This window comes from Kogia breviceps, chromosome 9, assembly GCF_026419965.1.
Source record: "Kogia breviceps isolate mKogBre1 chromosome 9, mKogBre1 haplotype 1, whole genome shotgun sequence".
Taxonomy (NCBI): Eukaryota; Metazoa; Chordata; class Mammalia; order Artiodactyla; family Physeteridae; genus Kogia; species Kogia breviceps.
Genome location: NC_081318.1, coordinates 87,386,804 through 87,400,649, shown reverse-complemented (window position 1 = coordinate 87,400,649; position 13,846 = coordinate 87,386,804). Strand labels below are relative to the sequence as shown.

The window sequence follows — 13,846 nt, the reverse complement described above, 5'->3', positions numbered from 1 at the left end:
AGCCGGGAGGGAGGGAGGGAGGGAAGGAGGAACCGGGAAGGGGTTGGGGGGGCAGGGCGGTCGGAGAGCCGTGTTCCTAAGGCGGTGGCGGCGTCTCCGGCAGAGCAGGAGGAGGGCGGGGAAGGAGGATGGAGCAAGCTGGGGGTTGGGGTTGGCGCTAGCCGCAGTGGCTCGCCCCGTACTGTGGGAGAGCGGCGGCTGCTCCTGGAAGTTGTAGGATCGGGAGCCGGGCTGGTGCCGCCGCTGCCACCGCCTTGGGCGGTGGGGAGGAGCAGGGAGCGGCGGGGGTCGGGAGAGAGGGGTCGGGTAGGGGGAGCGAACTGGGGAAGACTGAGCAGGCTCTGCGCCGGGCGGGAGGGCGGCGGGGGGGCCAGCGACCGCAGCCGGGGGGACGCGGGAGGATGGAGCAAGTGGAGATCCTGAGGAAATTCATACAGAGGGTCCAGGCCATGAAGAGTCCGGACCACAATGGGGAGGACAACTTCGCCCGGGACTTCATGGTGAGTCCCTCCCCTCGCTGTCGACTCCTCTCGCCGGCACCGGAGCCCACTGCAGCCTCGGCCGGGCCGCCAGCGCTTTGTGTGGGGCTGTAAGGAGAGGGGCGGAGGGGGCGCGCACCAGCCCCAAGGGCCGGGTGGACTCGGAGGCCGGCGGGAGGTGAGGTCGCCTCTCCCCCTCGGCCGCCTTTTCTCCTCCCGCGATCGCGGCCCCCTCCGCCGGCGTCCGGGACCCGAAGGGAGAGGCCGCCCGGCCGAGCCCGCACTCAGCACCGCCGCCAGAGACCACCTATTGTTTCTCGGGCCGGGAGCCGGAGGCGAATGAGGTACAGGCCGGGGGGCTCGTCTCTCCTCACCTCCCCATTCAACAGCCCCTCCAGGGAGGGTCGAGGCAGGGAGGAGAGCGTGTCGCAGCTGAGGGAGGAACGGGGCTCTTAAGGTGGCAATTAACTCGTGGGGTCCCTTTTCTCAAGCTGGTCTCAGGGGTGGGCAAGGTAGGACTGTTTGCAGTTCCTGGCTTCGCAGTTATCTCCGGTGCATGGGAAAGGGTCTGTCCCTAAGCAGTCTCGTGGTTTGCTCAATTTCCATTTACCCCTGTTCCATCTCTGGTCTCTTGAGACCCGGGTTGGAGATGGTTTTGGGGTCAACGTGACTTGAGGTTGAGGGGGTAAGCGCGCGCGCGCGCGCGTGTGTGTGTGTGTAGAGGTGGGGAGGTGCGTGGTTATCCTGAAGGAAGCCTGCTTCAGACTCTCTAGGGGACATTGCCGAAGGCAGAGGGGATGTGACTATCACTTCCTATCCGGGGTGGGGGTGGGGAACTTGGGAACAATAGTCGTGTTGAGGCGGAGGCGACCGTACGGGCCGAAGCCCTGAAGTGGGAGATAACCTTCGAAGTCTCCCCAACCCCCCCCATCCGACACCCCCTCCCCCCCCTTCCGCCCTCTGCTTGTACAGGCGGGCTGGAGAGGAGGTTAAAAGTCCTGGTCGTGGAATTGCTCTTGGTCCATCACTACGAGGGGGTCAGATCCGAAGGCGTGGGACGAGAAGTCGACTTCCTCCATTGCCTCCCCCACACCCCCCCTGTATTTTTCTGCTGGACAATGTTCCCTTTAGGGTTGTTTCTCGGCTTAGGAGGCGGTGGTTGCGGCTGCTGCTCCTACGGATATTGCGCAAGACTGGGGCGTTGGAAACCCTGGAGGTCTGGGGAAGGGAAAAGGAAGTGGGACTTTGGGAAGTGGCTGCTCCTTAGTCTTGGCGGGGTTTGGGAATGGGAAATAGGCTAGGGAAAATTTTGCTCCCGGGCCAGATACACCTCCAGGAATAGTCACTTAACTCTGAAATTCGCAATTGTTCAGGGGATACACAGTTAATGTGTATAAAAATGAGTGAGCAGCAAACATTGGCTAGTTTTTGTTTCAAAGTACAGTTTAATTGTTTACAAGGTGCAGGTGAAATGGCTTTTAGCGCTGAAATAATTTTTCACATTTTAAAGAGACTTTGGTCTAGTAAAGCTTTAGCGTTAAAATTCTTAACCCTTAACCTTACACAATATTATAACAGTGTTGTTGGAGCTTTGTGCTTCCCGCCTCCCTAGACCAATAGTAGAGGAGGCTAGGAGTTAGGTTTTGTTAGTATCTTTTGAAGGTACAGAAAATGTTGATTAAGTAATTTATGCCTTATTTTAAAGATTTTCTCTTGATATTTAGCCTGTGTATTTGAAAAATTACTTTTTGATCTGAAAAGGTTAAAGAAAAGAAAACATGTTCCCTTTTTACTATTGAGAATTTTAAATGTTTTGGTATCTTTGGAATGGTATCACAATAATTGGACAGAGTACCCTTTTTACTACTCTTCGGCCAAAAGAGAAGAAAATATTTACTTAGAATATTTTAAATGTTTAAATCTAGTCTTACACAATCTTATTTTGGTTGTGGAAGAAGAGGTGGTGTGGTCCCTGGCCACTAATTTTTTGCATGCTAATCATCTTGTTATCCATGGGCATATCCTGTCAGGAAAGAGCATTGTTTGGTGATGCAGGCCATCACGACAAGTGCCCAGTCTCTGAACTCCTGTACAGGGGAAGTAGCCTTAGGGTTCATGCTTTGGAGATGAGTCAGGGATTCCTATTGGAGATTTCTCCAGGACTAAATGAGTTTCCTTTTTCTTCCATAATACCTAGGGATAGTTAGGGGATTCTACGCTTGAGATTTGATTACTAGGACTGTTCTTTTGTAGTGCTTGCTTTTTTTATTCCGTGACTTGATAAGCAATAGCTGTAATTAAGGCTGCTAGTTGGTGCCTCTTTTTCCCTTGACTAGAAGGCTGGAGGGGAAACTTTGTCCCCTCTGCCATGGAAAGAGAATGATAGATTCTAACTCTTCTGTTGTTCTTACATTCTGATGTGGATTAAAAATGCATTTAAAATTTTTTAGCATTTTAGAACTGAGTCTTAGGGGTAATCTAGCTACTGTATTAAAACCTTATTCAGATATGAAGTGATAATGTTCATTGTTTCAAATTTGGAAATTATACAATAATAAAGAATGCCTTACCTGTAGGAAAGTGAAATGGGCATTCAAACTGTGGTCCTTCCATTATTCCGTTCAGCCTTCCTATAGTCCCATCTCCCACAGGCTATCTCTGTTAATGTTTTTAATGCTTGTCTGTGACCATACTACATATATCAATACCATTTAATAGTGGAAATTTTTTTCCAGCTTAATATTGAAGTGTTTTTCATTTGTAAAAATGATTTTAGGTGGCTACATAATATTTCACCTAGCCACTGTCTTTTAGCTTAACTATTTTCTTATGGTTGAATGTTTAGGCCATTTATTTTCTGCTATTATACGTCATAATTCTGTAGTGAACACTTATGCATAAAGCTTTATTTTGGATTATTGCATAAGATATCTTCCAGTAGTGGAAGTACTAGATGAAGGAATATAAACATTTAATATGTGTTTATGAATAATTTTTTGAAGAAGTTGTCAGTTTATACAACTGTCAGTACTGTATGAGTGTTCATATAATAATTATCTTGGATCTTTGATAATTTGATGATTGAAAAATGGTATCTTGTTTTAATTTGAATATCTTGATACTAGTAAGGGTAGAAATTTTTCCTCTCGTTGTTAACTATTCTGTGAGTTGTCTGTTCTTGGCCTTTGCCTGTTGTGCACGCTGTTCTGTGAAAGAGGAGAAAACTAAGGTATTGAGATGGTGTAAACTACGGCACCAAAATGATTACTTTACAAGTTGATGATTAAATAGCTAATCTGTGGCAAATCCAGAACGTGATCTCAACTATCTCGATTTTTAGTCTTCTTTATGAAATGAGAGACAGTGATCATGACAAGTAAATGTGTATGGCAGGGTGGTGTACATTTATGTTTGACAGATGTTTTACTCCCATCTCTGCCATTGGCTAGTTTTCTGACCTTGGGCAGGCCACTTGAAAGAAAATGAGTTGACTGAATTTTCTCACCTTTAAAAGAAGAAAAATGCTACCTACTTCACAAGACTGAAATATGAGACTGATATTTTGGGTCTTCATCTAACAGATTATTGTGCTGTCTCTATATTCTCAAATGGCTAATTTATGTAGTCAGTTACATGTAACTAGAGATAGAAGGAAAAAGAGATGTCTGGGCTTTCCATTTTCAGTAATTTTCTTTTGCTTTTTAAAGCTTTATCATGTATAATTAAAGTACTGAAACAAGAAGTACATTTATAATGATTAGGCTAAAGTTTATACACTAGACACTTGCATATAAAAAATCATAAAAGACAACAGTAAAGCTACAAATATGGCAGTTTCAGTTTAAAAACTAGTTCTCTTTCTACTTATGAAGATGAAAACAAAAATTTAATGAGTGGACTTAGAGTATTTAAAAAACAGGATGCAGTGGAGGTGTGAATTATAGTACTTTTTTGTGAAACACTGGAAGGAGAAGATTTATGGACATTTTTTAAGGCTAAACTGAGGTATAATAGCAAGCATTCCTATGTTAAAATGCTATTTAAAATAACTGATTTTTATTTTATTTTTTAAAAAAGATTTATTATTTATTTTTTAAATTTATTTTTGGCTGCATCGTGTCTTAGTTGGGATCTTCATTGCTGCGCGTGGGCTTCTCTCCAGTTGTGGCGCGCTGGTTCCAGAGCACGTGGGCTCTGTAGTTTGCGGCACGTGGGCTCTAGTTGAGGTGCGCAAGCTCAGTAGTTGTGGTGCGCGGGCTTAGTTGCCCCATGGCATGTGGGATCTTAGTTGCTTGACCAGGGATTGAACCCGCGTCCCCTGCATTGCAAGGTGGATTCTTTACCACTGGACCACCAGGGAAGTCCCAATAACTGATATTTTAAATTAATCTGAATTTATCAATCACAAGTAACTGCAGAACTACCTTAGTAGTTATGCATTTCAGGGAATTTATTATATAACACCATCTGCTCTACTAATAGTAATCCTGAAGGAACTGCTCAAAACAACCAGGTTGCTTGCTTTGTTATGATTCAATAATTGCTGTATTGTTTTTAATCTTACTACAGTAGTGTTTGTGATTTTATAAATTATTTTAAGTAGAAAGGAAATTAACATTTTTCATCCCTACTATATGTTAAACACTGTGCCAGATATTTTACGCTGTGTCTTATTTAACATATTGGCAATTTATGAGGTAGATATAACTTATATTTTACAGGTAAGGGAACACACTCTGAAAAGTTAAGTATCTTGCTTGACTTCAAAACCTTTTCTCTTTATCCTGTTTCTCCAGAATGCATCTGAGGTCCCTTAGGACCTGGCTGGGACTAGGCAGGTGGTGGAGGATGCATCGCCATGCAAAAGGATGGAGGTTTCAGAGTTGAGCATGTTTAGGGAGTGGTAGATAATCTGCTGTAAATAATGTAGCAGTTCTCACACCTTTTGATCTTAAGAGTCTTTTACACTCTCAAAAATTACTGAGGACTCTAAAGAGCTTTTGTTTATTTACTGTATTAGAAATTAGAAGATATTTTTAAAAATAATTCACTTTAAAATAATGATAATAAAGCCATTCTGTATTAACCTGTATACTATATTTTATGACAAGTAATTATTTTTCAAAAAGTTATTGGTGGGAAGAAGCATTATTTTTATAGTTTGGCAAATTTTTTAATGTCTGGCTTAATAGAAGAGAGCTGGATTCTTATAGCTGTTACATTCGTACTGTTGCATTATCACTGTTCAGTGTCACGTGTCATGTACCCTCTGGAAAACTCCGCTGTACACTCCTAAAGGGAATGAAGGTGATTAAAAAAATCTTGTACTAAAGTCTGTGCATTTGCATATTTACAGGTGAGGAAGCATAACTTAGTATTGTTAGGAAAAGAGTTTTGACCTCGTGGACTCTTTGAATTGGTCTGGGGGTGGGCCATCACCAGATTTTGAGTAACAGTGAAATAATGCATGATAAAAGCTAACATGATGCTGAGAAGGCTAGGGTAGGGATCAGGTGTTGAAGGTTCTTGAATCTGTGCTGGATACTATAGATCAGTAATAGTAATTCTGAACTGTAACACACTACAGGTCTTAGAGTTACAGGGAAAGTAGGCAGGTGTTAAGAAAATAGACATTCTGTTTGAGCACTCCAGCAGTGTTTCCCCACCTCCAGTTGTCCCCTCACCACCCCAGCCTGTTTTACTTTGAGCCTTCGCTTATATCATTCAGGTTGGTGCTGCTAAAATGCTGAGAATCAGTACTATAGGTCTCTGCAGATCACTGCATAGTTTAAGAAAAGTAAGCAGTCATTTGACAGATTTGTGCTGCAGAAAGTTGATTCTGATGGTAGTATGAAAAATGGATTACCGGATTGAAGGAGAGCATTTTTGAAGCTGTTGAAATAATAGGGAGTGAGATATGAAGGCCTGAGCTAAACTAAGACAGTAGAACAGAGAGTGTACAAAGCATCTGATAAGGATAAAGGAAGAAGTCTCAGTGAGTCACTATGCGAGTAGTGAAGGAGATAGGAATGTTGTAGTATGACTACAAGGTTTCTAGCTTGGTATACCGTTGCTCAAGTTGGAAGGTACTGTTTGGTAGGGTAAGGAGGAAGAGAGGAGAAACAAGCAGAGGAGACCAAGCAGAAGATGGAAGAAATTTCAAAGTCGAAGAGAACGAGTTTAGCTTTGGACACGTTAAAAACAGGTGCCTATGAGACATCTGTGGAAATGTAGATCTCGAGAGAGCTGACGGGACAGAATTAAAGCATGTAAGAGGTATTTGAAAGCATGAAAGTGAAACGAACTTATTCAGACAAGCCTGTAGAGTGACCAGCTTTAGGTTGGTTGAAGAGCATCAGCTTTTAAAGAGCAGCTTCTAAATGGAAGTGCTAGTGATTGCTCCCGGGAAGGTGTGGTCAAAGAGGAAGGAAGGGAACCCAGAGGGTGTCAGAAAAGCCTGGGAGAGTTTCAGGAAAGGAGTAGTCACCAAAGTCTGATACAGTGATTCTGGGAGGACCTGTAAGGTGAGCTTGAGAAAGCACCCATTCTATTTGCCAAGTAGGAGTGATTTGGTGACTAGAAAAAGCAGTTTGGGGTTGGCGTATGGGAAAAAGCCAGACTATAGTCAGTTGAAGAAGAAATAGGTGAAGTGGTATAAATTTCTTCCATTTACTTTTAACATTCTGAAAGGAGATGGCAGAAGCCAGAGGAAGACACAGATCCCCTCCCACCCTCTGCTTTTTTAAAAAAAGATGAGATAGGGACATTTTTGATATATGCATTCCTTATCGATATCTTTTTTGTGAAATGATTGCTGTTTAAGTATAATTTTAAAAGACGGATAACAAGAACTTGTCTTTTGGTTAAATAAGACCTCTGAAGTTTTTTTGTTTTTTTGTTTTTTTAATTAATTTATTTATTTTTGGCTGTGTTGGGTCTTCGTTTCTGTGCGAGGGCTTTCTCTCGTTGTGGCAAGCGGGGGGCCACTCTTCATCGCGGTGCGCGGGCCTCTCACTATCGCGGCCTCTCCTGTTGCGGAGCACAGGCTCCAGATGTGCAGGCTCAGCAGTTGTGGCTCACGCACCTAGTTGCTCTGCGGCATGTGGGATCTTCCCAGACCAGGGCTCGAACCCGTGTCCCCTGCATCAGCAGGCAGATTCTCAACCACAGCGCCACCAGGGAAGCCCCAAGACCTCTGGGGTTTTGATTTAAGGCTAGGATTTGATTTGTTAAAAAATAGGTGGGGAGGAAGGACTGAAAGCCTGGCAAGATCTTAATGCTGCACAGACTAGATAAGTATAAAAAACTCATCGTTGTTAAACTGTTCAATATTGTGGCTTGTAGGTGTTTTAAAAATTAATAACAGCTTTATGGAGATATAATTCACTTAGTGTAAAATTCACTCATTTAAGTTGTGCAATTTAATAGGTTTTAGTATATTCACAAAATTGTGCAACCATCACCACAATCAGTTTTTATCACCCCCAAAAGAAACCTCATACTCATTAGCAGTCATTACTCCCTTCCTCCCCGCTCCCCGCAGACCTTGGCAACCACTAATCTACCTTCTGTTTCCATAGATTTGCCTCGTCTAGACATTTCATATAAATGGAATCAGTATTCTGTGACTGACTCCTTGGACTTAATGTTTTCAAAGTTCATCAGTGTTGTTGCGTGGTCAGAAATACTTCATTCCTTTTTATGACTGAATAATTTTCTGTTGTATGGATATACCATGTTTTGCTTATCTATTCATTTGTTGATAGACACTGAGTTGTTTCCACATTTTGGAATATTTTGTATATAGTAATACATAAGATGTAATATATTTTGTATTTTATGAATAATGCTACTATGAAACTTTTACACATGTTTTTGTTTTGCACAATGTTTTGATTATCTTGGGTATGTACCTACAAGTATGTTTAACATTTTGAGGAACTGCCAGTGTTATCCAAAGCTGCTCCATGTTTTACGTTTCTACCAGGAGAATGCACATTTTCCATTCCCACCAGTTTCTTTATATCCTCACCAATACTTGTCACTGTTTGTCTTTTTTATTATAACCACCTTAGAAGGTGTGAAGTGCTATCTTGTGGTTGGCTTGTAGGTTTTTAAAGTATCTCAGTCAGCTTATATGAATGGTGCGGTATGTCTAACATGTCTCTAAAGCTAGAGTGAAAAGGAAGTATTTTCCAGTCGTAGCATCTGAGCTAATCTTAGTCCTTTCCCAGTGCCACTGGTTTAGTTAAGATTTTCTTACCTTTGATGAGTGTCCAGCCAAACATATGTATATTTTAACTAACTTCAAAAGTGGAAGTGAACTTTTAAGTAACTTTCCAGACATGGCTCACTGAGATAGCACAATAAAAATTTACCTCAAGTGTTAATTCTCAAGGATGTTTTCCTGTATTTAACTTTAGAATATTGTTACCTATTTTTCCTTCAATATTTGATATCTAATTTGGAAAAGATTTTTGAAAGATTGAAACTGACAGTAAGGCATTAACATTTAGATAGATTAAATTTTTTTGTTCGTATGGTAAACATTTCTGGGTTTCTATAGCACTCAGTTCATTAGATTCATAAACATTTACATTTCTGATTTCCCCAGACTGAAATCCTCCAAGGCTACAGACTGGGACTTGGTTAACTATCTCTGTATCCCCATTGCTTAATATAGTGCCTGGCATTTAATAAGCATTAGTGGCCATTGCATTGCAGAAATTGTAGCAAGCTTAATGCTGTAAGACAGAGCTTGACTCTTCAGGTGGTCCAAGGGGCTTGTCTCTTAGACCAGCAGGAGAATTGCTTTTTCTTCCTCTTACCTACAGGTGTGCTGGCACAAATGTTGTTTTATTTTTAGTATCCACTGAAAAAAAGAAAATAAAAGATAAAGTATTAGACTGAATTTAGTAAAACTTTAAAATAAATACATTTTTATTAATTGTAATATCTTCTACATAAATGTGAATACGGTGTGTATTTTTCTCGGGACACTGGTTGATATGCATAAGGATTGAGGGAACCACTTAAAGTAACTACTTGTATATCCTCCACCCCATGATTAATTTTAATAAAATGTCCACTTTTAACTTTTGGTTTTAGATTTCATTAAGAAAATCCAGATATCATGTCACTGGCATCTCTTCAACAATAGTGGTATCTTGTAAGTCGTGGGTGTTTTGGGAGTGATTACAGGAATAGCTGTTCTCTCCTTGCCTCTAGTTTCTTGCCTCATCTAATTCATTCCATATATCATGCTCACTTTCCTAAAATATCACTTTCAAGTGCTGGCATCTGTGGGATAATGGAGGGCATACGGGTTATAAAATCAGAAGATGTGGGTTTGAGTCCCCGTGTTGCTGCCTAGTTCGGTTTTCTTTAATACATCTATGTAGAACCGTATTGGAAACATGGTTTTATTTTTATCATCGAAAAATGTAAGTTCAAAAAACCCTCAAGGCTCCCTTTGATGACCATTAAAATTATTGGAATTTTAAATGCCTAAGGCAACTCAAAACATCAGACCCAAGCTCTGCTTTTTTTCAAACTATAATTATATGTCTGTCTGTCTTACGAGTTTCCCTTTCTCCTCTCCCCCTGCTGCCTATTTTGTAGCTTTTGCCCTGGTTTAGAATCACAGGCCAAACCTGGCCTTCCAGAGCCTTCTTAACATAGTCTCTCATACCTTTCCAGTATTAAACTCCTGTACTCTGCAGTGTGTGTCCTTTCATTCCTCTGGAATGAGCTATTTCTCATCCTTGAGCATACCCACTGAATGAATGAAATCTTGCTTATCTGTGTTTGTACTGTTGAGCATATTTTTCCCCTTTCTTAGAAAACTTTGCTTCTATATTATAGACGAATGCCTTGAAGATCAAAACACTAAAAATTTAGAATGACTTTACCGCATTCACCCGGAGCTCAGAAGTAAGAATTGTAATTAACTCTCACTTTCTGAGATAAATATATTAGCCCAGTTTATCTTAAAGCACCTGTTCTCCATTGCAAATTTGATTTTTAATACCATGGGAAAAAAGCCTTCATTAGATTTGAGTTGAAGAGTTCTTCTAAACCACTAGTCTCTTCCAAACAGGAATTGAACCCCTCTCCCAGCATTTCATATTTCCTGTAGTATTTAAATTTTTTAGATTCATGCATTCAAACCTTGACTTATCTCCTTCACTCTGAAATAGCAGAGATATCTTGTTTCCATTTGTATAATATTAATTATAATGTCTGTGAACTGGCTTATAGCAGATATAAGTAGTTGCTCCCTGAAAGTTTTCCCTAGAGAATGTGGAGTGTGCATCATGTTAATCTCAGAGGCTTTGGGGTGTATGCTAATATCTACATTTCCTTTAGTAACTGTTTTTAGATGTAATCTGCATTTGAAAAGCTATTTAACAACAGTTGAGTAGCTACCCTGGTAGGCTCTGAAAGAATGCAAAAATGGCAGCCCTGTCATCCTTCCATGGTTCCTACTATCCACCATTCAAAAGATGTTCACTGAGTGCCCACTATGCCCTAGGTACTGTGTTTAGAATTGGTATTTGAAAATATGACAGTTGTTGCCCTTAAGAAGTTTACTGACTGTGAATAGACTTGTGAGAAGCAGCAAGAAATTTTCCTGGGGGCAGTGCATGGGCTTCAGGGGGTTTGTGAACCCTTTTAAATTATGCATAGTGTTTTGTGTGTAAGCTCATTGGGAGAGGGGTGGAGAAGGTTCATAGCTCTTAGATTCTTAAGGGGTTTGGGTTTCAAAAATCTTAGAAACTCTAGACTAGTAGAAAGATAATCAGCTTTGGAGTCATCAGGTAATTAATTTCTGTCCTGGTCCTGTTATGATTGTAAGCAGGTTATCTAGGGAAATTGGGGATATATTACCTACCTAGAAGGACCAAGGTAATATGTATGTAAAGCTTCTAATGTAGTACATAGAAGGTGGTCAATAGTAGTTCAAGACTTGGTATTACTCTAATGGAAGTGTATTCAAGATTTAAACCACAGAGGCAGGAGAGCCTAAATCTGCCTGAATAGAACATGGACAACTTCAGCACAGAGGCCACATTTGACTTGACTCTTGAAGGAAGAGTTTGTCAGGTGGATTAGGATAAAAGGCATTTCAGAGATAGAAAGCAAACAGCACTTGCAAAGACACAGAGATAAGAACTGTGGGTTTTAGATGAGAGGAACAGGGTGGCAGTGTAAAAAATAAGCAAAGCCCATATACCCAAATAAATAGGAGGGGATTCCCAAAGGGAGAGCAGCTTAAATGCTGAGCATGAGATGAATATAATATTGGCCTCAGCATTCCTGGATGTTTTGGTGAGGAGTGTTTTGATGTCTCGTTATTGTGGCATAGTTGTTCACTCTTATAATGTATGGTTTGGTTGGTATGAAGGATCTTTTTATTTATTTATTTAAAAATTTTGTTTTGGCTGCGTGGGGTCTTTGTTGCTGCATGCAGGCTTTCTGGCTTTCTCTAGTTGCGGCGAGCAGGGGCTACCCTTCCGGGGGCTATTCTTTGTTGTGGTGTGGTGGCTTCTCTTGTTGCAGAGCACGGGCTTAGGCACGTGGGCTCAGTAGTTGTAGCTCGCGGGCTCTAGAGCACAGGCTCGGTAGTTGTGGCGCATGGGCTTAGTTGCTCCATGGCATGTGGGATCTTCCCGGACCAGGGCTTGAATCTGTGTCCTTGCGTTGGCAGGCAGATTCTTAACCACTGCGCCACCAGGGAAGTCCCTGAAGGATCTTTTAAAAATGGAGTTCCAGAAGCCCAGTGTTCTTAAATCTGGTAATTTTACCTTATTCCAGATATATAAAGTAATACACTCTCTGTTTATATAGTTCTTAAGTGGCCAGATCAGTGTTTTTCATTGGCTTCTGTTAAAAGTGCCCTGTAAAAAAATTACATTAAAAAGAGTCTTTAGAACCTTAGCAAGTTATTTATAGTAGTAAGCCTCTGTTAGTTTGGATTCCTCAGCATATTTGAGTTTTCTAAGAGATGACTCTGAGAGATTTTGAGACTACACATTTGGGGCCAGAACCAAAGTGAGAAAGGAAAGGAGTTCTAGCTCCCGTGCTATGAAAATGTGGAGAATGGCTTTTCTGGACACCTTCTCCCCTCACTGTGTACACTGGATTTACTCATAGGTCATAGACCCTTTGATGTTAAAGGAAACATGAAAGCTGTTTAAGGAGCTTGTTACAGGTTTTACGGTTAGAAGTTGGCAGAGCTGAGTTTGTCCCAAATAAGCAAGATGTATAATAGTAAGATGCTTTTTCTATGACATGATGTTGCTTAGACCAACAGTTGCATTCTTATTCTTTAGGGGAAAAGTCAATAAAGGAAAAAAAAAGGGGGCATAAGTATCCTGAAAATTATAGAAAACTTCTTTGTTGGTATAGATTTTTGGTTGTAGCCTCTTTGCAAACCAGCTTAAGTGGAAAAAAAAATATTGCAGTAGAATACTGCCCTTGAGCTGCTTTAAGGACAGGAACCAAGAAATAGAGAGCCATCCGTAACCTGGGTGACTTCATTTCAGCCCCTCTGTCTTTCTGTGGTTCTCCATATTTTTCAGTTTCTGTGTCTATCTAGGGCTGCTTGGATACTTGTCTTTGCTTCTCTGTGCACCTGCTTTACTCTTAGCTATCTGCATTTGACTTTCACTGTTTGGGGCTGCACCTGCTATTGAATAAAGGCATCCCTTACGGTGATCTAACCTATCTCATTCACTTTATGTCAGTTTAGGGGAAGGACTCATTATGACTAGAATTGCTCTATCTCACTTTCACATTCCTGAAGTTCACATCACATCAATCAACTTGCCATGGTGAAATGGGTATTGTGTAGTATAAATGTGTAGAGTTGACCAAGGTGGGGAACTTGTTCAGATGTGATTGATAGGTACTTTTCTTAAAGAGAAAAGTTCCCTAACTAGGCAGGTAGCCCAAAGTGTATTCGTTTTGAAGCAAAACAATAAAAAAATTTTTAACTATTTTAAGGTTTCAGCCCCAAATAAACTCCACCCACCTTCTTTCAGAGAAGGGAAAAAGAAGCATAAGGAGTCCTTGTGAGTTGAGAGAACATTCGGTTGGCTCTGGCAGAGCGTTATTTCACATATTCAGTACATATTAAACGTCAAACTTTTAAGGTTTCTGTGTAGAAACTATAAAATTAAGATAATCTATAAGCTGCATATTTATGGTACTTAAGATTTAAGTTGTAATTTTTCAGTGTTAAAATATGGAACCAGAATATTACCTTCTTGCAAGGAAGTGTAATTCTAAAGATCAATTTTATCAAAGTAGTATATTGTCATTTTCTTATTCTCTCTCTGAATATGTATCTGAAATTTATCACT

At 40.9% G+C, this 13,846-nt stretch overlaps 1 protein-coding gene across 2 annotated transcripts in view; it reads left to right on the top strand.

Annotated features, from left to right (window-relative positions):
• The first annotated feature begins 361 nt into the window (after nucleotides 1-361).
• The window catches only part of PTPN12 (protein tyrosine phosphatase non-receptor type 12), a 90,094-nt gene continuing 76,609 nt past the window's right edge, over nucleotides 362-13,846 (top strand). The window contains exon 1 of one of the 2 annotated variants that reach the window (XM_059074957.2): nucleotides 362-500. In XM_059074957.2, the coding sequence (XP_058930940.1) occupies nucleotides 402-500 (99 nt within the window). In that variant the 5' untranslated portion in view covers nucleotides 362-401. The remainder of the gene's footprint in view (nucleotides 501-13,846) is intronic. The other variant, XM_059074958.2, reaches the window with a different exon arrangement.